At 38.0% G+C, this 27,456-nt stretch overlaps 1 protein-coding gene across 1 annotated transcript in view; it reads left to right on the top strand.

Moving 5' to 3' along the window:
• SMCHD1 (structural maintenance of chromosomes flexible hinge domain containing 1) overlaps positions 1 to 8,932 on the top strand; it is a gene marked incomplete at its 5' end in the record, with an annotated part of 54,618 nt that extends 45,686 nt beyond the window's left edge. Inside the window, 8 exons of the mRNA XM_009875433.1 lie at positions 290 to 412; positions 675 to 865; positions 1,639 to 1,748; positions 2,444 to 2,514; positions 4,093 to 4,264; positions 6,538 to 6,696; positions 7,403 to 7,517; positions 8,527 to 8,932. Coding sequence (XP_009873735.1) covers positions 290 to 412; positions 675 to 865; positions 1,639 to 1,748; positions 2,444 to 2,514; positions 4,093 to 4,264; positions 6,538 to 6,696; positions 7,403 to 7,517; positions 8,527 to 8,635 — 1,050 coding nt within the window. The remainder of the gene's footprint in view (positions 1 to 289; positions 413 to 674; positions 866 to 1,638; positions 1,749 to 2,443; positions 2,515 to 4,092; positions 4,265 to 6,537; positions 6,697 to 7,402; positions 7,518 to 8,526) is intronic.
• Between the last annotated feature and the right edge of the window lie 18,524 nt (positions 8,933 to 27,456).

Consider the following 27,456-nt stretch of genomic DNA (forward strand, 5'->3'; position numbering starts at 1 on the left):
GCTGATTTAAGTTTTCTTCAGTTTGGCTCTAGTCAAGCTGTGGTAGGTCTTTGCAAAAACTTCCTGAAGTCCTTGAAGAGAAATAATAAGAAAACATATTAAAGAAGTTCATAGTCACAATTGCTGTTTGCCTCGTTTTGCTCTCTTCTGAGATTATATGCAGTGGTCTCCTACTTATAGGGAGTTGGTTTCATATTATAGAATGCTTTTTGTTAGAAACTTGATTGATAACTTGATTGCAGCTCAGCCCAATGATACATGCTTGCTCACTTTAAATTTTGATTCTCAGCTTCAGTATGTGGATTCTCTTATAAAACAAAAGATAGTGGACCAAGAAGGAGTGATGAAACAACCAAGGCGAACTTGTACCCTGCCAAACTACCCAAAAGGCAACCAGGATATTTTAGGCAAGGTGAGTTTTCTCTCAGAGAGACTTCAAATTAGTTTGTTGTTTCTGGAAAGTGGTAGTGGTGAAATGTTAACCAGCCAAATATGTGACTAGTTTTTGAGGAATATTAAAGAGACCATTCTCAGCCTGTCAGATGACCAGCTCTTCTAACAGCCATCAACAGGGGAATCAAACATTTGACTGAAGTTGCAGGATGATTCTGATGAGTATGAAAAGGGAGGTGGTCTTGAATTCTATTTTGACTGTTCTAACTTCTGTGTTACAGATTGCACATTTAGCTCAAATTGAGGATAATGAAGCAGCAAAGGTTATCTCCTGGCATTTAGCAAGCGACATGGACTGTGTAGTCACACTGACTACTGAAGCTGCTCGTTCTATTTTCGATGAAACTCAAGGACGACAACAAGTGTTACCCCTTGATTCTATTTACAAGAAGACACTCCCTGATTGGAACAGGTAAAGAGAAAACAACCAAACTTCTGTATTTGTATTACATACTTCATCAAATTTTTTTTTGCTTCATTTCTTTTTTAAACTTTACTGCTATTAAAGATGTGAAGTATAACATTTCTGGCTTCATATTTATAGCAACAATAATGTCACTTGAAATGTTACCTGAAATCATAACTTTATATCTTTAACTACTCTGTGTTCTTTATTTAATAGAGTGTTTCTATTAAAAATAGGAGACAGTCTACCTTTTTTTTTTTCTTTCACTTTCACATGTTTTCTAGAGCAGGAACTTTTAAAAATAATTTTAGTGCTTCAGATCAAATTCTTACTTTTTAAAAAATCCAATTTCAGAGTACATTCCCTAAAATCATTTGTAGTAATAGAAATTCATTCAGCTGTTTTGGATTCTTGAAATATAAGGGAAAATACAAGAATTCTGTGCCTGAAAATAATTTGCTTAGGAAGATGACTGCTAATATCATAAAGAATGCCTTTTCTAAAAGGTGTGATGTGCAGTTTTTATAAAATAGTGTCCGTAAAATCAGTTGTAAGAACTTGGTGTATATATGTCTCATTACAAATTAGTGTTTCACCAAAGCATCACTAATCTAACTGGCATTTCAGATAATGTTGGGAAATTTAGCACCTAATGTGGAAGTGTTAAGATGCATTCAATTCGGATTTCTGACTAGATTGTCAGAAGCAATAATGAAATAAGGACAAATTAGTTTTTGCTCATCTTTTCCTCTCCCTCATCCTCCCCTTTCTTGAACTAGGCCTTTACCTCACTTAAGAAATGGAAAAATCTTCTTCAGACCTATTGGAAATCCTGTATTTGCCAGAGATCTGTTAATATTTCCAGATAATGTAGAGCATTGTCAAACAGGTAATTCATATTCTAGAAATTGTTCGTAACTTACTCCATTCAGTAATCTTCACTGAGGTATCTGCAAATACCAGTGTACGTTCCTCATGAGGTCTGCTGGTAAAAAGAGGATGACGTTAGTGTTAATTACTTACAGTTGTGAAAATGTCAGCAATGACCACTGTCTTTTACTTGTTGTCTTACTTCCTCTGCTATATATACTAAATTAAGTATTATTATTATTAACTGAAGAAAAGCCTTAGACTCAGTTGGATCATTGGCCTTTGAATATTTTTTTTCTTCTTTGATAACCCACTGAATGTTAAGAAACATTAAGAAACTTGAGAACACAATTCAAGGAGGATGTAAAAAAAATGATCGTTTATATAATTTCCTAAAACTTGGGATTTTATTATATGTGTCTTCATAAATATAAGATATTAAGAGACTACTTTGGTGGAAAACACAGTCAGTTATGCCATGAGGCAGTTAAACATACCAATTATTTTTTGTTATGGATTCTTTTATGAAAATAGAAGATTTCATATTTATCTCAATCTCAGAATATAATTTCATGAAATAAAGATCATGCACATGCTATTTCCCTTGCACTTATCTGAGAAGTTGTAATAACGATGCCTCAGAATTGATTTTTCAAAACTCAAGTTACTTCACTGTGGAGAAATTTCATGATTTAAAAAAATTAAATTTTTCAGTGTTTGGGATGCTATTGGGTGACACTATCATTATAGACAACTTGGATGCTGCCAACCATTACAGAAAAGAGGTATGTTTCAATTATTCTTGATATTTTTTAAAACAAATATATTGCATGGGTGCATATTTAACGCATGAAAAATTTAGAATAATTGCAAAGTTTAATGCTGCATTAGCTGTACATCTGCTTATTGTCTGTAGGTCTTGATGCATTTAACAGTAAATAAAATCTTTATTATTTATGATGACATAATCACCTCCATTCAACAAATTCCATTATATGAATGTTTCTGTGGAGCATTTTTAAATTTGCTGTAAGTGTTAAATGCAGATTCGTCAGTACTTTACTAATCCCTATATATATAATCGAACAAAGCCATCTGAGGTACTCGGTGAAATTTCAGATCACCTAAAATCTTGATGACCTTTTTCTGACCTATTTTATTTAGTTTAGGGACACATTTTAGCAGCAAGAGTCTCTGAGGAAGACCTGACACTGGGCACTCTATTTCAGCTTATGAGTTTGCTAGAACTGAAATAATGATTCAGCGTTAGAATGTAAAACTGTACTGATCAAGCATTAAGCTCTTGGGGCTGAAGTAAAAGAAATTCTGCTGCACTATTGCTCTTAAGAGAACAACAAATTAATAAGGAACCCCTAGTGACATCTAAAATTGGTTGTGTGTTTCGTTCTTGCACTGTTTGTTTAGCATAAATTTCCTGCTCTGGGCCTGACCATCTCTTGATTTCATTACCTTTTTCTTGGCAAACACTGGCTGGTAGTCTGGAAACAAGGACTGTCTTGACTGTTTCCGAAGAGCATGTCAGAAACATGGATATAGTCATAGTGAGATCATTGACATTAATGTTTTAATTTTCCTCATGTGTTGTAACCATCTCAATGTCCATCATAGCTACCATATTTCAGCTGTGAAGACTCTTCTTTTTCTTTCATCAATATGTATATATTTTTCACTGCAAAAATCAAACAGAAGAGACAGGAAAGTCAGACCTTGGTTATTAATCGGTGTTAGGAGACTGAGCATCTGTGTCCATTCGGGAAAAGGAGATTGTATGTGTGATCGTTTCTCAAAATGAGGTCTGGGTCATGTCACTTGGCCAGTCTCGCCCCATTTGTTTCGGTCACTCACCACAGGTAAATTTCATCAACTATATGGGAATCTTATTGAATATGTTATAAGAAGTACAGCCTTTGGAATGTAGATGCTTTAAATCTTGTGAATTAAAAACAAGAAAAAAGGAGAATAGCCATCTTCTGCAAATAATTGAATAAGTACTCGCATTTTTTATTGACACTGATGTTTATTGCCATTTTTTCATAGTATATGTTGAGAATTATCTTTTTCCCAGTATAGATCTAAATTCTGTCTTCTGTCTCCAGAGTTCTGTTAATATCTGAGGACACAAAAAAAACCTCAAAAATTTTAGTCTTCATAATTATTGATGGGACTGTTTCATATATGCATTCTATTACTTGAAAGCAAAAGTCAAGCAAGTCATGACATAAGTTCTCATTAGAGAACAAGCTACATGATAGCTGAAAGATACAAAGCTCCAACAGCATTGCTGAGTGCTTAGATTTTTCTGTGGATTTACTAATTTATTATCTCTTTTCATACCCATGTAGGTTGTAAAAATTACACATTGCCCAACTTTGCTGACTAGAGAAGGAGACAGGATTCGCAGCAATGGAAAATTTGGAGGCCTTCAGAATAAAGCTCCTCCAATGGACAAGCTAAGAGGAATGGTATTTGGAGCACCCATCCCAAAACTTTACTCTACTTTCTCTGGACAGATAGGTGGGTTAATGAAGTAATGAAAATACAGAACTTCCAAAATTATATTACTTGCCTATGTTTGTTACCCTTTTATGTAATAGAAAAAGGAAAACTTCAATTTAGCATGAAGTTGTTATTATAAGAAATATGACCTGTACAATGTCCTATTTATGAATTTCTCTTTTCTTAAAAGCTTATAGCTATTAAATTTTCTGAAAGAAAAAATGATAATCATGAGATATTCCCTTTTTTTTCTTAGTCTTAATAAAGAAGAAGTATAAACACAGAATCACAGAACGTTAGGGATTGGAAGGGACCTCGAAAGATCATCTAGTCCAGCCCCCCTGCCAGAGCAGGATCACCTACAGTAGGTCACACAAGACCGTGTCCAGGCAGGTTTTGAATGTCTCTAGAGAAGGAGACTCCACAACCTCCCTGGGCAGCCTGTGCCAGTGCTCTGTCACCCTCACAGTGAAAAAGCTTTTTCTGATATTTTTGTGGAAACTTACATGTTCCAGCTTGAACCCATTGCCCCTTGTCCTGTCATTGGACGCCACTGAAAAGAGCCTGGCTCTGTCCTCCTGACACTCACCTTTGATGTATTTATAAACATTTATGAGGTCACCCCTCAGCCTCCTGTTCTCCAAGCTAAAGTGACCCAGCTCCTTCAGCCTCTTCTCATAAGGGAGATGTTCCACTCCGTTAATCATCTTTGTGGCTCTGAAACAGAGGCATGAGAACCTTGAGCTGATAGAATTCCAGCGTCCTTGAAAAACAAGTTTCAGGTCTTTCTCCTCCAGAAACACCATACATCAGTTTAGAATTTGTTACTGTGCAAGTAAGCTCTATGAAGCAGTGGTAGAAAAGTCCCTGTTCTCATCAGTGTCATGCACATCTTGTACATTGTTCTTGCTAACACGAAGATATATTTCCCATGGGTCACTTATATTTCATTACATGCTTAGATTCCACTTTTTGGAATAAAGGTTGTAAATTAAGTTTAAAAGATCACAGCTTTTAACATGTAACAGTTGATTTGACTGATTTGTAAAACATGGAACAGTCAAATTCACAAATAATGTTCTTAAATACTTAATTTTCAAAAGAAACAAAATGAAGATTTTCCATTATAGTATTCCTGGAAACATGCAGTTTGAGAGGAGTAAGGGAGAGAATGAGAGAGAATACATGTACCTACTGCAGTAGCCTTACCCATGAGCAAGCTACTTAACATTGACCAGTTGAGTTAAAATACAGGAAGCATTTCAACTACATGCTTTGTATTTGTCTATCAAAACGTTTTCAGTTGTTGAGCTCAGTTCTTGAGCTCAGTTCTTGCCAAACATGAATTAAATTGGAGTTGTCTATAACTTAGTACAGAAACAACCATGGTAGAAGAAAAGAGCATGTCTGATTTCATTCAGATAGTTACTAGACTTTTAAAGGGAAGGAGTAGTGGAATTCCACATAGAGGACAGCACCTCATTACACAACACTTGTTCTGAACTGAATTTCAGCCTTAACATTAGTTCTGACTTGTTCTTCTTTTATGTTTATAGCATGAAAGTAGATACTTAAACTGTGATTACACTGACAAAATATTTCTAAAATAAACCTACTAAGAATTTACAGTGCCTTTTGTCAGTGTACAGTAACTATGTATGTGAACACTTTCACCCCATGGCAAATGTACTTATTCAGTGCCTGGACAAAGAAAAAATCTTTGTTTCATATATTAAAATAGGAAGAAAGTTTGACAGCAAAATATAACTTTTTTTTTTTTCCTGAGTTTGCTCATGTCATCATGCTTAAGTTTCCGTAGGTGGGACAAAGTGCAACTTGGTAAATGTTGTCTTTTTCCACAAGGTGGACTAGAATTCAAGTCTGCAATACAGGCTTCAGTTTTGTAGCGCTAAAAGCAAAACATACTACAAGCACACTTAATGGCATCAAAGGTGGAGAGTTCAGCTTGGAGCACAAAAGTGGCAAGGTGCATAAAGAAATACCTGTTTCTACTTCTTTTTCAGAGTTCTCTGGTACTTTACTGTAATCTAAAAGACAGGCACAAAAAGAAGAGGAATCAGAATATTGGATGGGTTGGGGTTTTTTTCAGTTTGCATTTACAGTCATTTTAAGAAGAGATAGTAAAGTTTGGGAGTTTTTTTTAAGTTGTGCTTTTGAGGGATACATATTCTCGTGAATCTTTATACATTGTCTAGATTGTATTTGGCCTTCTAAATCAAAATGACCATTTATTTACTGTTTTGTTATTTATTATTTTGTTCTTCAATTAGAACTTCTTCAGCAATACCGTGCCGCAATGGTCAAACTTGATAATGTGAATAAGGACCTTGATTTACATTTGCAGTCACTTAACACTCCAGAAATGCGAAAGAAAAAACAGGAACTTGCCGACCAAGAGAAAAGCCTCAAGCTGGTAGAACAAAAATTGGGTAGGTTATTATATTATACTTTTGGTGTCCTAGAGGAGGAGAACTGTTAACTGCATCCAGATGTGCTTTCCTCTTACAAACTAACAAGTTCAAACTATGAAGGAAAATGGTTAGAATTAATTAAGAGCTTAGAGATGTTTCTTTTTATGGAAATAATAGAAAAACTGTATGTGGTAAGATGATGTGGATATTGCCTAGACCAGCACTGCCCCGTAAGGTGTTCAGATAATAAAAATGTGGCCACTTAGTGCCTTGTGAACGTCAAACCATGATCTCAGTATTGTGAGATTATGTAACTATTAGTCTGGCTGGCCCAGTGGTAGAGAACATTGACATTCTTTTTGAAATGACTACATAGTAAAGACCTGAATGGCTTTTGCTAAGGAAACCCAGTAAAAACATTGTACTATAAAAAGAAACACCCCTCATTCTGCAAGGATAGTATTTCTTAGAGATGTTTCTTTTTGTCAAATCAAATACCTAGTGTTTTAAAAAAAAACAATATTTACTCTCTGACAACTATAAATAAAGCAGATATTTTTACCTGTCATCTTTGTACTCAGTTTCAGATAAAAGGTAACTCTTAAGATTCATGGCACGTCTTAATCTTTACTTCAAAGTTTTAACAGTACTGTTACACACCTCGTTTATAATGAATAGGATTAATATTTTTAAAATTTTGTTCTTATTTGCAACTTTTTCATAGGTATGACTCCATCAGGTGGATTCACTGAATCGTTATTTCAGCCTACGGTAGATGTGGGTGACACACCCATCCCTCCCAAAAGAATGCGAAGAGAAACAGTAAAAAAATTGTATAGGTAAGTGTGTTCTGAATGTAGTCATTACTTCCTCATATATTGAATTCAGTTTTTTTTATTTGTATTTATTTACAATAACCAACTGTGATTAGAGTTTGTGTAAGGTAATTTTTATTTCCTTTAAAGTTTCTGTTGTTGTTTAAGCTTGACATAAAGATTTGCTTGCTAACCCTAATTTGGTTTCCCTTCCTGAACTGATTGGTTGGCATCTTTGTCCATTCACATTCCCCGTATTTTGTAGTATATTCAACTCTGTTACATCCCAAAAATATTTGAAATGGCTTGGTCTGTAAAACTCTTTTAAGGGCAGATAACAGAGAAAGAATTATTCTTACAGAACAGAAAAAGAATCATTCTTACATAACTTTTTCTAGGAAACTGAGGTGAGCTGATGGTAAAGTATTTAACACAATTGTCTCTTTACATGTGTATATACTTGTACATTGCCTCTGCGGCTAATGAGCATTTGTCCACACACAAAAAAAATAATCAGAGAAATCTGTCAGTCTGTATCTTTAAAATGCAATAGAACTGACTTTTCCATATCTTATGTCTTTCCTCATGACTGCATCATTACCTATGCTGAATTATGGTCATTTTTTGAGATTATTTAAATGTTACTCAGTTGTGTTCTGTAAATCTCAGAATGAGTTTTCACTATATTATTATGTCTCTTTATGTGTTTTGGTTATTAAGTTTTTATCCACATGTAGAACTTAAGCATTTTTGTATTTAAATTACCTAGTATTAGCATGATGATACTCCTCATTTTTTACAAAATTATAAGAATAAGAAGCTTTGCACAAACATGGGGTTTATGGTATTTATACTAGTGGGAGCTCTGCTTTTTAATAAATTATTAATATGTAAGTTAATATGAAAATTAATATGTAAATTAGTAAGAAAATTAATATGTAAATTAATATGTAAATAAAAAGATATATATAAAATATATAGAGAGAGAAAAAAGGTCTTGGTTTATAAGCTACTGTGTTATGTTTTTATTTAGCTCAGAAGAGTGGATATCCTCTCCCACCAAGCACCAGCTGCAGCAACAGCAACCGCTGCAGATATATTCGTCAGAACTTAATGGAACTGCACGAAAGAGAAAGGCATAAACTGATGAGTCTTGCTAGAATTAACTATATATTGAAAATGTGAATATGTTCAGTTAATGGAAATATTCATGTTGCATTACCCATTACTATGAAGATTTTTATACCAATAGAAGATATAAATGTATTTCAGTTAGTAGTAACAAAAATAAGTATTTAACATTGATAGCCTAATTTTTGTATAGTTTCATTTCTAAAAGCTTTGAGAGTTTTTATGTTCATGTGTGAAAAAAAGTTTAAAATATATCCTTTTTTATTTATGAAAAACCCAATCTTTTCAATAAAATGCTTCAATACAAAGCACTGCCAATATAATCAATTGATTGTAATAATTAAGTCAACAGATTGTGTCATGAAATGAGAATTTAAAAAGCATTCCAGGCTGTCTTGGGGAAAAGAACTTTCTGGACCATTCTTTATTATGGATGACCTGTTGGAGTTAAATTAATTTAAAAGGAATAGTTTGAGCAGCGATATATTTAGTTCTAACCACAGCCATTTGCAGAGTGTTTAGACAGTTAATAACAAGCCAGTATCTAAGGCTATGTCTAAGGTATTGATGTGGGAAGTCACATCTCCTTCAACGGAAAGAACAAAGCAGTAACTTTTGAGTATGAAAAGTGTAACAGATTTACCAGAAGGCTATTTGATGGATTGGCAGAGCGGTGAGTGGGGATACTTCATGGGTGAAAATGAGATATAGCATTGTACCAGTGCTAACCACTTTTCAGTATCTCTCAAAGAAGAATCTTGCTGCTTAAAAATCAGCAGATCAAAAATTGGTCCTTGACACCAAGAATGTAACTGACAGAAGGATTTGAGTAGGAAACACTAATGTCACAAAGGAAAAGTACTCACAGCTGAACTCCATGTATGCTTTGTAAGAGTTGGAAATGGAGTCTTAAGCTGGAGGTAAAATAATTCTGTTGGGAAACTTGTGATACCTGGACAGAATTTTATGCAGTTTAAAAAAAAAAAAAAAAAGGTAATGATTCTGTTGGTTTTCATAAATACCTGAAGAAAACTAAGTTTTCCATGGTTTAAGAAATGAAGTCTTAAAATCCTACACAAAGTAGTCCGCAGCTAAATGAGACCAAAAAAAAAAGACAAAATCAAGGAAAAGGAGAGAGTCAAAGGTCACCTTTCTCTAGAGATGCATCACAAGGATTTTAGTAATGTGGAGCACAGAAAAGGATGAGGCATAATTAAAGGTACCAATTCAGCCAAGGTCAGAGTGAGCAACTGGAAGTAGGCTTGACTGGACAAAAAAGATAAGGCAGCAGTAGTAGGTTAAACTTGAGACAATATAAAACTATTAGCTGCAGCTATGTAAATAAAGAACATAGCAGGAGAAAGTGTTCAAGGATGTGGATGTGTTGGTTCACACCAGCCTCAAAGAATTTCTGCTTTGGAGTGAAAACTGATACCAAATCTACTGATTTATACTCAATTCAGCAATAAGCATTTTGTGTACAGCTTTTCTGAAACGGGACTTTAAACTTAAAAAGACATTATGGCACCCTGCTAGAAGTTCCCGAATGCTGAACGCTGGTGCATGTCTCTATCACATTTCTAATAAAAAGAAATTATTCCAAATTAAGGATAAATTAAGCAGTGCATTCTGTGGTGGAAGATTCTCCAAAACCTCATGTCTTAAAATAGTCTGAATTACTTTAGACATTATTTTGTCCTATTCTTAAAGAAATTAAATATATTCAGGTACAACGTGTAACACCCACCAAAAACTATGCTAGCCCTTCCTCAGCCTTTTTTTCTGTTTCTCAGCTCTGAATTTAGACATCAGGACTTGAACTGGGCAGCCACAACGGAGAACAAGTTTGCCACGTAAGAAATCTTTCCACCACCCCAAATTACTTGGTTGTACTTCTTCTAAATGCATTTGTCTTAATTATGACATCTGCTTAGCCTCAGCTTCTGGATGACCTTGAATCTCTGTTTGATTAAATACCTATTCTAGCAAAAGTATTTCCTTTTGAAATTCATCTCTTGCCTTCATTGGTCAGTGTAGGCACTATTGGTGTCATGGGATATATCTCCCTGCTGGAAGAAGAGAACAGAAAATTAAGGTTGGTCTCCTGAGTTGTGCAATAGCTATCAGAGATTTCGGGAAATTTCAGCAGGGAACTTTCAGGATTTTTCAGCAGAGTGATTCCAGGTTATTATGGTACAAGTTTCTGCTTTGCAAAGCTGTTTACAAGGACAACTGATCTCATCCTGACAAAACGTTCAAGTTCTCAAGCTGTCAGGTTACCCCTTCTTTACTCTATAACAGAGAAACTAGGGACTAAAACCAAGGGTGCGTATGCTGTCCTCCCTGATTTCATGGGCAGGAAGAGTGAGAAGATGCAGCTCTGGGCAACCTGATCTAGTTAAAGGTGTCCCTGTTCGCTGCCCAGGGTTTGGGCTAGATGACCTTTAAAGGTGCCCTCTAGCCCAGCACAGGGCTGGACAGTGATGGGGCTGGAGGAGTGGACTGCAGGTGTGTCACAGCCAGTGGCACCGGCCACAGCACGGGGCTGGCTGGAACTCCCTTTGATTCCATCTTGGCTGCTGGTGCCTCTCCAGCCTGTGGAGACAAGACCTTTCCTTTTTCTTTCAGCAGAGACTCCCAGAGGCATTGGCCTGGTGCTGGTGTCCCAGTGTGAAGTGGTGTCTGCAGTGGGCACTCGTGCACGGTAGCCTGTCGCTGTACCCTGTCAGGAAGCTGAGCAAGAGGCTCATCGCTGTGCCAGGTGACCCCACTCCACACAGTGGGCCCCATACACCCCACTGCAGTTTTCCTGCTCGGAAGGTAGACAAGATTTCCCTCATCGAAAGACCTGAGACCTTCCCTTTCCCCAGCTTGTGGCTTTCATTGCTCCTGTCCCCATGAGACCCCAGTATCTGATGGGCTCAACAGAGAAGAATTGGAGCAGCTGTCACTTCAACAAGGAGAGCTGGCTATGGTGAAAGCTGCCAAGTTCTCTTGTAGGGTAGGGAACATCTGGCACAAGTGTATCAAGACGAAATGTAACGCGAGTCCTCTGCCTGGGTTTGTGTCAGCAGCTGTGCTTACCATCTTCCCTTCAGCAGAGGAGAAAGTATCAACAGCATAAGGTTTTCTGTTTTTCACCCTCCCCTAAAGCACCATAGCTTGGCTTGATGATTCAACTCCCCTTCCCCTAGGGTATCGTGTACTTAGGTGCTTTCTGCTTTTCCTCTGGCAAGCAGGGATGCAGAGACTGCCTGTGTCCCGTGTAACCCATGTAACCCAGTGATGTTGGTCAGTGACACATCCTTCCTTTCCAAGCCATGCTGTTGGGGTGTTACAGCCCCACTGTCAGTACCATGGCCCCAGCTCCACAATTCTACCATTCCAGTATCACCATCTTCTCCAGTACTTCTCTAACCACTTTGTATCTCATGTGTGACCCTTCTGCCTCCTGCAGGGCCTCTCTGAGTCGCACTGTCAGCCAGCACACCAGTTTAGGGAAGGAGCAGTGACCAGGAAGGAAGAAAGGATGATTCCCAGGGGAGCAGAAGGAATGCAGAGCAGTAAGCGAGGCACGGAACCACTGCGTGATGATGCTGTGCTCTTGCTACATCAATAGCCTGGTTGAGAAACCCACCATTCCAAGTGTCCGCTGAGACACCTTATGAGACTTGAGCAGTATGATTGCTAGATGTTTTGCTCTGAAGCTTCCAAAGTAGGTGCATGTTTGATGAAGCTAGGTTTGTATTGCTGTTCTGAACTCCGTTTCAACTAAAGCTGGTCAAGAGATTTGTGGTCACCATTGATGAAGGGTCCGTCTTGTCAATTGCTCATCATAGGAGGAGAGGTAAGTTGCTTGCTGTAACATGTTTTTTCAGTGATGCGGTGTCTACAGGTGTATTTTGCAGTTAATTCCTCCATCCCTTCTGCTGTGTGGTTCTAGATAACTGGGATCCAGTAGTTCGGTTCACCTTGATCTAGTTAAGGATGTTCCTGCTCCCTGCATCTAGTTGAATTAGATGATGTTTAAAGGTCACTTCCAACCCAACGTATTCTATGATTCAACCAAATAACTTCATTTTATTTGATGCTGCTCAGGTTTTTGAAGATTCATTTTTTAAAAAATACTAGTTGTTCAGGCAAATATTATACCATTCCAGGAGTCAGTTTACTTCAGACTTTACATTTTTCCTTTTTGTTATTAATCCTAACAGTCACTTTCTACCTGATACCTTCATCTCCTTTATCACAGTTTGTATTTTCTGATTCTTCAAGTGTACTTTTCCACACCCTCCTCATCTGGTACTAGCAAAGGAGTCAGCAATGTTTATAAAGGGTCTTTTTTCATCTCTTTTCCCAGCCAGTGGGAACAGGGCTTCTTAATCAAAAGTTTTTATGATTATAGAACATGGCTGGAGTTCTCATAGTGTGATTTTATGGACATTCAAAAACGCATTAGTAAGGAACTGTCTTTAAAATGCTGTCTGCCTTCATGCATCAATATTTTCTCCCAATAAATTCTGCTTCCAATTTTTTTTCATATTAGGAAGCAAAGCTGATTAAATTTGCATTTCATAAGCACAGAGCAAGTATAATCATTTCCACTGAGGAAACAATCACAGAACATATCTGCAGTTGATTAATTTTCACCTGCCAGGATGCAGTGCAGCATCGGAGAAGCCCAAATTAGTTTTAGTATTTTCTTTTTTAAAAGGCTGTTTGCTAGGAAATTGTTCTTCTAGGAATTAAAGCACATTTTGCTGATGGTAGCTGTAACTATCTTTCAGTATCAAGCAGCTATTAGTCTCCCTTTCTGACTGTTGCTGGAAAGGATGTATCCAGTGATTTTAACATTCTTGCCACACCAGATCATCTCCCCAGGCTTCAGCAACAGGGATCATTTCTGTTTCATAAAAAGTATAGAAATGAGTATGTGCATACACACACGAAGATATGTGTGTATATTTATACACATACTACCATTCTGTATTTCCATAAACAGGCTCTTCCACACCCACTGCGACTATGAAAATGCATAAAATTGCAACAGAGCTACTGTGTTGACTCGATGTACTTTAGCTGCACAGATAATCTATCTCTGCCCATGCGCATGTCGCCTCTGCAACAAAAGGGTTCCATGGAACACAGCAGTCTCAGCTTTAGCAAACAAAATTTATGTAAAAAATGTGTGCGTGTAAATTAATTGAATGAAGTTTTATTTCAAACTAACCTATATATAAAACTGAGGGAGATTTTCAGATATTAGAGTCAAACAACAAGCACCTTCAATTTGCAAATATATTAATTCCACAACTTTTACTCCATGCTTAATATATGTTAATGGGTTCTTACAACTCTCAGTAGTTTTATAGGACTGAGTATGTATGAGGGCACTGAAGAAATACCCATTCATTCCTTTGTGGATAGTTATTTTATAGTATGCTGGCAGCTAACTGTTTACAGCTATGCTATTTAGGCTCTCTTTGTGTGCCCACAATCAAGAACACATGTAGTTTGCAACAGAATATGCCACAAAGAATAGACCTTCCTTCAGTTTGCCAAAATTGAAAATATTTTACAACACCAGAACTATTTGCTTTACCGTCTTACTTAAGAACAAATTATGTATAAATTTCATAAGATCATAATGGTTAGGGTTGGAAGGGACCTTGAAGATCATCTAGTTCCAGGCCCCCTGCTGTGGGTTTTTCATCTAATAAGGTAGTCTGATAATTTTTACCTAAATATGTAGTATTCACTCTTTTTAGGAAAGGAACGTTACATTCTAGTTGCCTGAAGGACATTTAGTGGGCTTTAATTTCCTATTGTCCCCTCCCTCTTTATCCCTCCTGCTATAACTTTGGCAAATCCACTAAACTGTATCATACAAGAAGTACACAAATTGTTGCATTCAAGCCTAATTTCTAGAACAGGAAAATGACTTTATTTTCTCCCAGTGTACTTACTTGAAGAACAGTGAACCAATTAACGAACAGCAGAACCTCTTATTCATCATTTTTCACAAAAACTTGGTATGTTAAAAAGTACTGAATAAAAAGCCAGGCTATTAAATTCAAAGTTGCTGCTACTTTCTTTAATGGAAATGATTCAAAAATCAAAAAAACCTAAAAGGTAATTTTCTCCAGTGAACATAAAACAAGTATTTCGAATTACATACAGCTCATGTTTTTAGCATGTTCTTGCAACTAGATCAAAAATATGATAGAGAAATGAAATGGCAGTATCATAAAATTACTACTTAATTAAAGACTACCTCATAATAAGTGGGCATGGTGGACTGGTGTGTTCCCACCTTGTCTTACTTTCAGCAATCTGTCTTTTTAACTCTTAAGGATCTTGTAGCTTTTATGTGCACATGTGTGCAGGTAAAATACCGACTTGCTGTGTTAGAAGATACAGATCACAGGTCCAGCTCTGCGAAGGCTGGAAGAGCTGGTTGTGCAAGAGGCAGATTCTTGACAGCCCGAGGAATGCAGTGAAAAGAATTCTTCTGAAACAATGGAAGAGGCCATTCTTCAAGTTGCTCAAGAGCCTCTTTTCTTCAGCAGAGTCCTGGGGCAATTCTAGGACAGAGAATGTCGTGCAAAAAGTGAGAAGGGTTGGTTAGAAGTCCTCTAAATTTTGGACGCTTTTGGCAGAAGCAGTAAGGAGAGTAGGTTTAGTAATGCATACGAGAGCTAACTCAGTGATGGCAAATTAAAGCAGAGCTTCCAATTTTGCTGTATTGATAGTGAAGACTGGTGCGAATGTGAAGAAGCCTCACATACTGAAACTGAGCCTGCTTCTGTTGCAAATGGTAATTTTGGCAGATTAAGTCAGTTACAGAGAGCTGCCTTCAGTAAAGCAACTTTATCTTTGTCATCCATGCCTGAATTGACCTGAAGGTATAGAACAAGGCTGGCTGAGTCAAAGTGCGGTAAAAATGGGGATGGGTTGCATCTGTTACCTAGTTACAGTGTGTTGTTAGGCAGACATGTGCAAGCTTGTGACTAATCATGTCCTTCATTGGCATTTTAAGAACCGTTTTGAAGTTTGTAATTACATTCTGAGTTGAGAGCCTTCAGATGCCAAAGGCAGTTTATTGTCATGCACAGCTTGAAAGGAAAAACATCCTTCTGAAAGTGGGTGGTCAGGCCAAGGCTCACTCACCCAGCTGAACTCTGGATGGAGATTTTATCTACCTGCAGAACTGAGCCCATCTGGGAGTTGGTGTCAGAGCATCCAACCTCTATGAGACATGACCATTCTTGTCCTCTTTACCCTGCAAACGCTGTGAGGATGGAAGCACTCGTGGAGACCTGTACTTGTCTCGCACTGCACAAAGCCAAAAGGGTCTTTACTTTTTCCTCTTAACTGTTACTGAAAATGATGCTGGTAGAGTCTCTCTCCTCTACCAACTTTGCCACTGACATGTGCTGAGATATTTCAAATATAAGCAAGAGCCCTCCAAGAAATCCGAATGGAGGAGCATGCAGCGGGGAAGGGGGAAGTGTGGACACAATGAAGAAAATAACAAATCAGACATCACTGGCTTTGAAATTAGGGTCTGAAGTTACATGTCTCCCAAGGGTAGACCTGCCAGTTTGTTAGTTAGGCCTCTTGTTTATTGTTGGACACATCCAAGACTGAAGTGGCTTGGGGTTAGAGATGTACCAGCCATGGAGGCTGCTGGCAGATGACTTCAGGAGTTCCCAAGAGACTCAGCTCTGTGGTAGGAGTTCCCTACAATTCAGTGCTGACGGCACAGAGAAGGTGAGCAGAAATTCAGTATTTGCTGGAGTTCCTGAAAATAAAATCCCAGGTAAGTATGCTAGAAGTAAACTGAAAGCTGGAATGAGAGATGGACACAACATGAGAGCAAGCTACTGTGGTAGATTTTTGGATTACCTTACCAATGAGACTCTTAAAGCCTGTTTTGTTTCCACACTGACAGGTAGGTATGGGTTCAAGCTTCTAGTGATTAAACACCGCAAAGCCTCTACTCAGTGGTTTTGCAACTTAAGCCAAATACCCTGACCCAAAAAACTTTTAATGAGCCTCTTTTCCTCACAATTGTGATAACGTAACTTCCTTGGGTTGCTGAAAGGTCGCAAAGACAGAATTTGTGTTAAACAAGGTTTGGTGGTACAATAAGCTGATTTTCTTACGGGAAAGAAAACACTCTGATTTTTTGATTTCATATCTTCTTCCATGTGGAGTTTTTTTTGTGGCTCCCAGAGCCATCTAATCCCCAGTTACTCAACCCCCCACTGAATCACAGCGTGGGAACATGGCTATTAAAGTCCGAGACATTTTCTATGTTAATTTATCAGAACTATACGTGGTATTTTCTAGAAAATTAAGTTCGCTTGGAGAAAGAGAAATAACCATGGATATATGCAGATATACTTCACGTGCTTTACGTACGAAACGTCAGGTGTTCTGGTGAAGAGTTTCTCCTTATATTGATACACTGATTCTTAAATCCCCTAAATACATTTAAAATGTTCATGTTGAATTTTTTTTTTCTGATGTGCTCTACTTTCTCTTGTCTTAGAATGGTAATATACGTGACTCCTGGTGTAAAGACAGATTGGAAACATTATTTTAGCCAAATGTGTTGAAGTGCAAATAACAAATGAACTTTTGAACTCTTGCATTCTCTGAGGGTCTGGATGGCTCTTTGTCTTGGAGAAAGAGCAGAACGTGGATGCTTTTGTTAGAATTTTGGCAAGTAGGATTATCTAGAATTATGGTTTATTCAGATTTGTTTATTTTCCAACTTTTACACTAGGGATCCTACTAAGGAAATTCAAACCTCATTCATGCTTCATGATGTTGAATCAAAAGGTGTATTTTCACACCTTTTTTTCCTTTTGCTTTTTCAGATAGGTCTTCTTAATAGCAGAACCGTATTTTGAAGTTGCCAGAACTGTTTCATAATTTAGGTCCTCTTGCACTCACCAGATGAGAAAAATAGCATAGCCATAAAACAAAGAATATTTGCAATGTGTTTGGGGGGGAGTGAAGTGTATCATTTCAAACTGGATTTCTGTTGAATACATGTTACCTGGTTTTGCTTCTGAAATTTTCCTATATGTAAGAGATTTACAGTGACCCTGTGCCAAATGCATGATAATGTTATCAAAATAGAGGAATTTGGGGTCAAAGAGTTTGCTGGTTAGCTCTGTTGCCAAGACTGACTGCTCCAGATCCTTATAAAGACATGCTGACACATCTATGTAAGGTGTCAAGGGCCTGATGATATGGAACATTTTCCACAACACTACTTGAAATGTGAGCCTTCCCTTTGTTGAAGAACTCTCCTGCATGCACAGAGACTGCCTGTGAAAAATAACAATGAAAATATGTTTCTGAATTTCAGTCACAGCTATTGCTTTTAAGTCTGACTGTCTTTGGAACCTATTTGTCATACTTTGCATGAATGCTGACTGTGTATCTCCCTTCACTCCTTCCAGCAGAGCTCCTGATTCCTGGTAAAGAAGGAAATTTGTGAGAACATTCCTCAGGTTTTAGGCAATGCCTGTTATTGCTCTTGGAGCACTTTGACAAGGCAACTACACAAAGTTAGAGACACAGAAGCAGTCAAATCCTGTCAAAATTCACTTACATGAAAAATAAATAATGCCTTCTCAGAATCTAGAACTTTCATCTGCATAATTTCCTTTGTCAGCTTCCCTTTTAATAAAGAACTATTTTATAATCCTCTGCAAAGATTGGGAAAGATTTGTGAATGGTAAAATACAAATTTCATCTCAAAAGAAAAAAGGAAAACCAGAATATTTAGAATGAAAACAGAACTATCGTTATCTCTGCCAAAGGGTCCAAAAGGCTTTGAAGATAAAGATCTGCATGTCATTGCACACAATTTTTTTCTTTCCTATACTTCAGGTTAGGTCTGCAGGTATAAATTCCTCCAGGATGAAAAAATACAGGTGGTTAAATAGGATTCATTTCTGTAGGCTGTGGGTACAGTCGTCTTCTGTGGATGCTGCTTGCTATTCTGCAAATCAAGCCCTTGGGCTTCCAGCCTCTGAACACAATATGGTGGTTCTCTTTCCGTGCCCATTTGTGTACACGATGGTGATGAGAAGTAGACATGATCTGCTCCTCACTGACTGCAAAAGCTGGCTGTTTTGGATAATCTGTCATTTAGTAATCTGCTCGCAAAGTTAAGGTCTTTAAAGCAAATGCTTTCTTCCTTTTCCTTTGTTTAAAACATCAGAAAAGTAACCAAAGTTCCAATAATTACTAGAGAGCAGCTGTGGATGGGTCTTGCCTTCTTCAACAATCTGGTGCTCTACTACACTGGATAAATGTCTTGGCCAGAGAAGTCATAATACATTTACATGTGTGCAGTTCTGAATGTTCCAAAAGTCGGTATTTTCAGCAACAGCAGATCCATGCAGCCACATCAGATGCTAACACCTTAAAGCACAAGCACGAGAGGGCCAGAATTCAGCCTTCCCAGCTGAAATGTTACCCAGGGTATACCAGCCAAGTCATACCCAATGCAAATCAATTCCCTGTATTGTACAATCAAATGCACTGTCTGGTAGGAAAAGTAAATAAAAATGGTTTCTGTTGCTATTTTGACTAATTTCACAACTGCCCACTTCTCTCAATACCCTGGAGACTATTATGCTAGTGGTCTAAGATCACAAATGGATATATTGTGCATTATCAGTAATCTTGGCTACAGCACCAGTTGCACGTGCACCGAGAAACTTTGTAATTTCTGCTTTTTCTCACTTTCACAGCCCAGATACGCTTCACAAAGAGTGTGGAACCTGCGGAGTCCCCTTGCCTTTGAAACCTCAAGCCCACCTTGTCTTTAAGAGCAGTGAGGCTTTGTTGTCAGTATAGGATCTTTTAGAACCTTTTTTTGCCAACTGCAAAACAGGACCAGACCCAAGAGAGAGTCTGCAGAAAAAGGTTGTTTTGTTTCCACCCCTGGATGTGTGTCCAACCTATGTTGCAATGTTTGGCTGTGGACTTTCTGGTTGTTGTTTTTTTCCTTTTTTGTTAACAGCCTGCAAACAAAAGAGTATATCCATGCAAAGGATCTAGATTTGAATTTTAAGCTGAGCTTCTCACACTTAGAATCACTAAAGCCTGGAAGCAATTAAGAAGCCTGAACTCTGAAGTGTTTTGCAAGTCACTGCGAAATGAGTCAGCCATGAGTTGCTGTCTGTAGATTTAGGGGTCAGCTGATACGTAAATACCCAGTTACCACAGACCGAATTGAAGGAAAAGAAGGGAAACTGTCTTTAAGTTACAGTAAGTACCTCTTCTATTAGTTTCACACCAATAACTAAACCCAGATAAATTACTTCCACCAGCGAAAGCATACATGCAAGGAAAATGGAATAAAGTAATTGTAAAGGCTGGCTGAATCACAAGGTAGGATACTGAAGAACTCTGATTCATAATTGGATAGAGAAGTTAATTGAAGTCTTTGCTGCCTTTTAATATGCCACATAGCAAATAGTGCTTTAAGATAATCTGCATTGCCAACAGCAACTCCAGAGGACTGCTGAAAGTCAGAAGCAGTTGGACAGAGATGATAAATTACTGCAAAGCTCAAGCAATAAAAATTTAGGAGACTTGTTTAAAAGTCAGGAGAGTTAAAAAGTACAATTCTTTGTACTTGCAATTTTGTTTCTGAGTCTGTAGGATGGTTTTGACTCAGGTTTTCAAATTGCTCTCTGCAAAGGATGCCAGAACTAACTTTTTCTTGCAATACAATCTGAAGTGCTCAAATCACACTGGAATTCCAGGAACTGGAGCTTGAATGAAAAAGCAAAATGTATGAGATGCTGCAATACTAAAAAAAAAAAAGACAAATGAAGCACAGTAGATACACATTATTTTTTCTGCCTCATATTTTTTAGAGAGAATACTGATATAACAAAGTACATCCCATAATCTAACAGTGATAAGACATCCCTCCTCGATCAGGATTTCACTGTTGTAACCTGTAAGGTCCATTGAACTAACCAGACCTCTCTAGGAATAAAGGGCTTGGGAGCGTTCCCACTTTTTCAGGGCAAAAAGGACAACTCATGCATGAGGCAGTGAAGTTTTGGCTGTCTCAGGATACAGTCAGTGAAGCGCCTCTTGTGAGTTATCTGAAACTAATCTAAACCTCCTTCTAGACATTTGGCTTGTTGTATATACTCTGGATATAGATGTCTTCTGTGAAAGAGAACTGCCCCCATAATTCATGCTAATCTTGTGCAGTAATACTGTTCACAGTGAAGATACAGTGTAATAATTTGCAGTGACTTCCTTGACTTTCAATTAGGAAACATCATAATGTGCTTCAGACAATTTATTTTCCCCTAGTGAAGTCTGAAAATAAGTACAGTTACAGCCTCTTTGATATTATTTCTTTATTAATGACAAGTTTCAGGGAAATAATAGGAATGAGCTGGTGTGACTTTTTTAACTGAAAGTTTGCCTTTAAGTGGCCTATCATTGGTAACACTGCAAAGCTGTTCAAACTGAAATGTGTAGACTGACATGAAATAAGGCAGCATCTCACACCAGAGATTGTCCTCGTTCTCCATAATTAAATTTGAAATGAGAGAAATTATAGCCAGTGTATTTCGAAACAGCAATGACAAATGTTAGCTTTTAATTTCTTTCAGCTACACTTCTTTGAGCATGAAAGAAGGGGCCAAAACTCCCTGCCCTTCTCAGCTTCCTTCCCGCTGCCTCCAAACCACAGCTGGCCTGTACCACTTAGCATGGGCACCGTTATTACTGGAATATGGGGAATTTCATCTGGCACAGAGTTTAACCACTTCCCAAACTGAAATAGGCTACACCAGGTTATTCATGATAAACATGTCTTGTAGAGATTTTTCTGGCTTTAATGCCAACAGCATTGTATAAATGAAGTGCCAAAACTCTCTGTAGAGACCAGGTCTTGGCACAAAGTTTGCACCTGTGTAACCGTGAAGGCAACAGAGCTCTGATTTTGCTCATATACTCACTGACAGGTACCTCTAAGACAAGAGAATTTCTTCCTTAATCATTTCTAATCCTAGAGCAGTAATCAGCCCACCGTGTTGTTCTGTAAATGGCTAAAGAGAATAAAAAGAAAAGCCTGACACTAACAGGTGCTTTAACAATCCCTGACAGACTTCATCCTAAAGTTTGAGTTCAGTTTTAACTGTCATAAAAAAGCATTTTAAACAACACTCTACAAGCCTGAAATTCTGTGCTCCTAAAAGTAAAAGTGAGTGCTGTAAATAATGCCAGATGCCCTGAACTGAGTCCATGACTGAGTTCATTCTTGAACACATGCTGCTATACATAAATTCTTCCTATCTTATGTTCTCTTAAGTAAATTCTGAAACCATGAGTTCATTTTACCACTACTGCATATGGTCTTATTGTTCAGTGGAAGTATTACAGTCACTTGATCCACTGCATTTCAGTCCACCACACAGGAAAAACACCAGCAACATTCTTAATTTTTAACTTTTCCCTCAACCATCATTCTTGTAGTCGTTGCTCTTCCAAAGCAACATGAATGACACACCCTCTTTTGGCAGTGGGTATTTCCTTTTAACAATAAAAGACAAATTAGAAGGATACTAGTTGGTGGCTGCAAGAATGCTCATCCGTACAGCCTGTAGCAGGAAGGGTGCTGAAGTAGGATGTGTCTTAAAGAATCAGAGGAAATGGTATCACCAGGGCGTTTTGATCTCAGGTGGCAAAAAGGAAATTCAAAACTCAGCTGGACTCATCTCACAGATAACTTAGAGATATTGCTGAAATCTCTGAGATATTTTAAAACATAAGTATTTATCAATATTAATAAACACTAGCTAAAGGATATTATGATGCAGATTGAAATGTCAGTGGCTAAATGTGAGACAGTTTAAATTCATATTTAGATAAGCCCCACTTTCTAATGTGAGACAGTTTAAATTCATATTTAGATAATCCCCACTTTCTATCAGCTGCAATTAAAAACATGGCTATTGCTTGTTAGGAGCCCTGTATTTAAACCAACCCATCCACTTCTCCCATTACCGGAGAGAAACAATCAACAAGGCCTTGGTCTGTGGCAAACACTTCTTCACAGACTTTGCTGTGCAAATCAGAGAATTGCTTTAACCCAACATGTCTGAACAAAAGAATATTTGATTTTGTTTAATTAAACTATTGGTTCTTGACTGAGATTTTCAAAAGAAGGTGCACAGTGCACTCAGATGTCATCCAGCTATGTGACACAGCAGAGGTTGGATTGAAACGAATCTTGTGGGCTAAAGCTCTAGTTTTCACTGGCTGTCAATTCTCATCAAAATTGGTGGGAGCTAAGTACTTCCATACTTTAAGGATGTTGTCCTTGGCTCATTTAGAGTGCTTAACTGATCAAACCAAAGCACTACTATCACTATTTTATTTAATTGCAGCCCTGAGAAATTCAATACAAGTGGTTTGGGTAGTCTGATTATCACACAATTAGGACACAATGCAAAACACAGATTATTTTTTCTGCCTCTATTTTTTAAAAAGAACACTAATGTAACAAACTATCTCCCATAATTTAAAAATTATAAGACATCCCTCCTCCATCAGGGTTTCACCATTGTCAAGTCCATTGAACTAACCAGACCTCTCTAGGAGTAAAGGTCTCGGGAGCGTTCACACTTTTTCAAAAAAGACAACTCATTTCTTGAGAGAAATTTCTGGAATAGTCTCTAGGATTAATACAGAGGTTTTTTGGAAAAAAAAAAACCAGCTCTGTGACAAAAATAAGAAGCAAATATCCTTTTTTTTCCAGTTTAATGTGCTTCTTGGTATATTTGTGTACGTATCCTTTCAGAAATATTTAAGGTTTCATAGTGGACATAGTGAAACCTCCCCAACATACGGGGGGCCTGAGGAAGAGCAAACACTTTCCCCACAGCCTCAACTAATATTAATTCATGTTAAGAGTACCTTAAGTACAAGAAAATACAATATGATAACGCAAGTGTGTGAATAATATTTCACAGAATTTGAGCATATGACCAGAACAAGATGCTGCCCATGGAGCTCACCACCTCATCTTTCCACATCTTACCTCCAAGGCTCTTTTATGTCTTATCCACAGTTACGCTCTTGTGCAGCCTCTTAGACTTTCCTTCATCTTCTTCCTTCCTTTGTGTAACTTCTCATTTTTTAAAATTGCCACCTCCTTTGAACAGAGAATCAAAAGTAACTGTAAAAAAAAAATAGATCAGCTAGTTTCCTTTGCATTTCACATTACAAATAAAGAAGATACCATTTGTCATAACACAATACTGGAGCTTACACATGTGCTGAAAAATAAGCAATGTTTCATTTGCTGACTGAATCTGATCCGACTGTAAACTCTCTTGGGTAGAAGCTACGTATTCATTTTTGTGAACTGGATTGTGATAGCCTTACTTATATGCTTATATGGCTTATATCCATATATAGCGTATAAGAAGTCCTGCTCCTTTAGTAGGTCTGTGCGCATAAACGCATTATAGCCTCATCCTGCATTTGTACGAGGTTGGCAGTGTCCTTACACACAAAAGCACCTTTGGTGACTGACCAGGGGGAGAATAATGCCTTGCAGGGGAATGGTGAAGAGAGTGATCTACTAACAGTGGCTCTCCTCCCCTCTTCTTCCACATAGTTTTGCATTTTGGGTGAGCTGTCTCATCAGGGCCTGGAGTTGTCATTTCGCTTTGTTCACCAGAAGCCGCGCTCATACATTTTGAGTTGTTTTCTGAGATGAAGGACAAGCCACATACCATCATCACTGGGTGAAAATACGAGATTGGAGAAGGCAGATGAAAAGAAGAGGTTTTGGGTTAGTTCTTGTCTTTTAGTTGGGTTTTTGCACCATTGAGCTGCTGTAACATCAATGAGAATTTACAGGACAAATAATGAGCAGCACCTTCTAGCAGGGAGAAACCACAGAGAGACTGGAGAAGCAGAAGAACTTTGCTCAGTGTTCAGATGGCTGAATTAGGAAAATGAACTAGCCTATATACAGCTTCTCCTAAGAACACAGAGTGACTGCAGAGAGCATGAAATATTGCAGCCATGGTCTTTACCTAATGAGGTTTTATTTAAAATACTCCTGGCGTTTGCGTGTTTGGTTAGTTCACTTTGAAACACAAAATTTCTCTAAGAAACCTAAATCTTTACAGTATGTGAGTTGAACAGAAGTTAAATTTATCATTGCTTTTGAATGCAAAATAGATAAGGATCAGAAGAAATGTACAAAAGGCTTCCTCAAAACTAGCAGTCATTTTTTCAATTGGGAAATAAACCGGGAGTTATTTTTTTCCGAAGGAAGCAAGAATGCCGTTGTGAATTACAGTACTAAGTCTCAATGACATCAAGGACTTCCGCCTCTTGTTTTCAGGAAGAACTTTTTATTTTAATTTCACATAGACTTACTGCATTTTTAATCAATTATTTGATATACAACATCTATTTTGCCTAAACTGAAACTATAATACCTGCGTAGAAATTTGCACCTGTTGTGGTCACTTTATCGCTTAGTTAAAACTCCAGGAACTTCAGCAAGAGACTAGATAAACTCATGTACAAGCAATTAAAGCTTCAGAATCACGCAATTTTCTGTCAAGAACAGTGTAATTGTTTAAAAATCTGCTTTGTCCCAAACACTGTAAAGTCATGTGCCACTCCCTTTCTCTTCTTTCCAGCTCATCTCTAAAAAATTATGAAAGCTGAAATCTGGCACATTCAGTCAGAGAGAGGCACATTAAGGGCAGTGCATGCCGTGAAACTCCAGAAGCTGCCCTGTATTGGAGGTAAGGACTCGATAATTAATGGCCTCACTTTTATTCTTTATTCTGAAATACTACACTACCATCAGAGGTAAGATACCAAAACAAACATGACAATTCTTGATTTCATAACAAGCAAGATTAGAAGAAATTCTTTACAGCAAAAGAAACAATGCACACAGTTTCAGACTCAGTCTTCAAGTATGTTTTAGTGATTTGCCTGCAAGTTTTTTGAAGAGTCTGTGCACAAGTAGCAGATGCAACTTTGCATGAACCAACTGTAGGTGCAGGTGAGAGGGGTAGTAGCTGTGGAAAGAACAAAGGAGCGTTATGAGTCTTTTCCATTGAAGTCACTTGGCAATTCCATGAAATCAAAGATAAGCAGAAACAAAAGGAACCTGTATACCTTTTCTACCCTCCCACCCCCAACCTACCTGCCAAGAAATACTGATCTCCTGTGATCTTCTTTCCAGCACTCTTTAACTTCCACTTCTGCGCATGTGTCAGCCAGCCTAGGGCTCTTCACCGAAAGATCTTGCAGAGTGTTACATTTTTTTCTTCTGATAGTCATGCTATGCTTCTATCTACACAGGCTTCAGGCTTGCTGTGCTCACAAATCCGTGGTAACAGTGGATGATAATCTCATTCAGTCCTCTCACATTATATAGTAATATCAGAGAGTGCTTATCTCTCCTGTGTAGACCTTAATCACTATTTCTTTAGTTGTCATGACCATTCAGTACAAAGTAGACAGGACATTCCACAAGTGTGGCACACGTGTGGAGGACGACACACCAACACTCAGGCAGATCATTCTCCTGGTGGAAAATGATCAATCTCTGCTGTCCTGCCTTGAGGCCTTAAGCAGATTGTAACAGTGTTCTCAGATAGCTGTTCCCAGGCACCAGCCCTTGTTTATTTTGTTCTCTAGCCAAAACCATAACTATGAAAATAAAGAGCATCAGTTTTAACCCAAGCACTCATTGCATGCCACAACTGGCAATTTTTGGGCTCTTTCTAATACACTGATTTGTTTTTCTGTTTAAATAAGCAAACTTAGCACAAATGTTTTCCCTCAAAAAGGAAACAGGACCAAGGAAGAAGGGCTGGAATTGCGAGGTTGCCCACCCACGCACTGAAACATCCTCAAGCCTGTTCCACCGTATGTGTACACCGCCGTGCCGCCAGTGCCTGGATGGGTAAAAATGGCACTTTGGCTAGGTGAACATGTGACCCGAACACTGGTCAGTGGGCTACTTTTCTGCATATTCCAAAACCACTGAGGACCCTTTTTTGTGGAATTAACAAAACCTTTACAGTTGCGTAACTCTTATGGCCTTTCAAGGTAGCTCTCCAGTAAAAAGAAAACAAAAATCTTCTGCTCTCCCCACTCTCCTTCGTTTATTTATTCACCCCTGACTAGGGCTTGGATTTTTTTCTTTAAGTTAACGTGCTTACAGATAGTATTTTATTAACATCTGTTATTTACTTTTCATTCGGTCATTAATTTTCATTAAACGTTCACAGCTAGATGTGTGTCTGGCTGACTTTAGTGAGGTGATTACCCACAAAAAATTCAAATTTGAAACCTGACCCTTGCAGTGGGGAATAATTTTTGAAAACGTTGCAAAAAAAGCTCACAACTCTATCCGAGAGGTGAGAGCTTCAAGGACACCAATCCTAGACTCACATTAGAAATGTTAGTGTTAATGTTAAGCTTGCTGTGCAGTGAGATATCCATCAGGCCAAATGAATGGGACAGGGCTGTATTATGTCTCTGCAAAACAGCAATCAAAGTCCTCTGTCCCCACAGAATGCTTTTCCTGGTATATCCAAACCAGCATGCGTCATACACCTCAATTCAAGCCTTCCTCTGCTACTTTGGAGTTCCCTACAGTTTCCTTTCAAGCTTTTCTTTGCTCCCTAATACCAGTTTCATCTTTTCAGAGTGACTCTGTGACCTGCCTTGACTCCTGGACAGAGTTAATACACCACCAAATACAAAGCCAGGCTACGCA

This window comes from Apaloderma vittatum, unplaced genomic scaffold (assembly GCF_000703405.1).
Source record: "Apaloderma vittatum isolate BGI_N311 unplaced genomic scaffold, ASM70340v1 scaffold4308, whole genome shotgun sequence".
Classification (NCBI taxonomy): Eukaryota; Metazoa; Chordata; class Aves; order Trogoniformes; family Trogonidae; genus Apaloderma; species Apaloderma vittatum.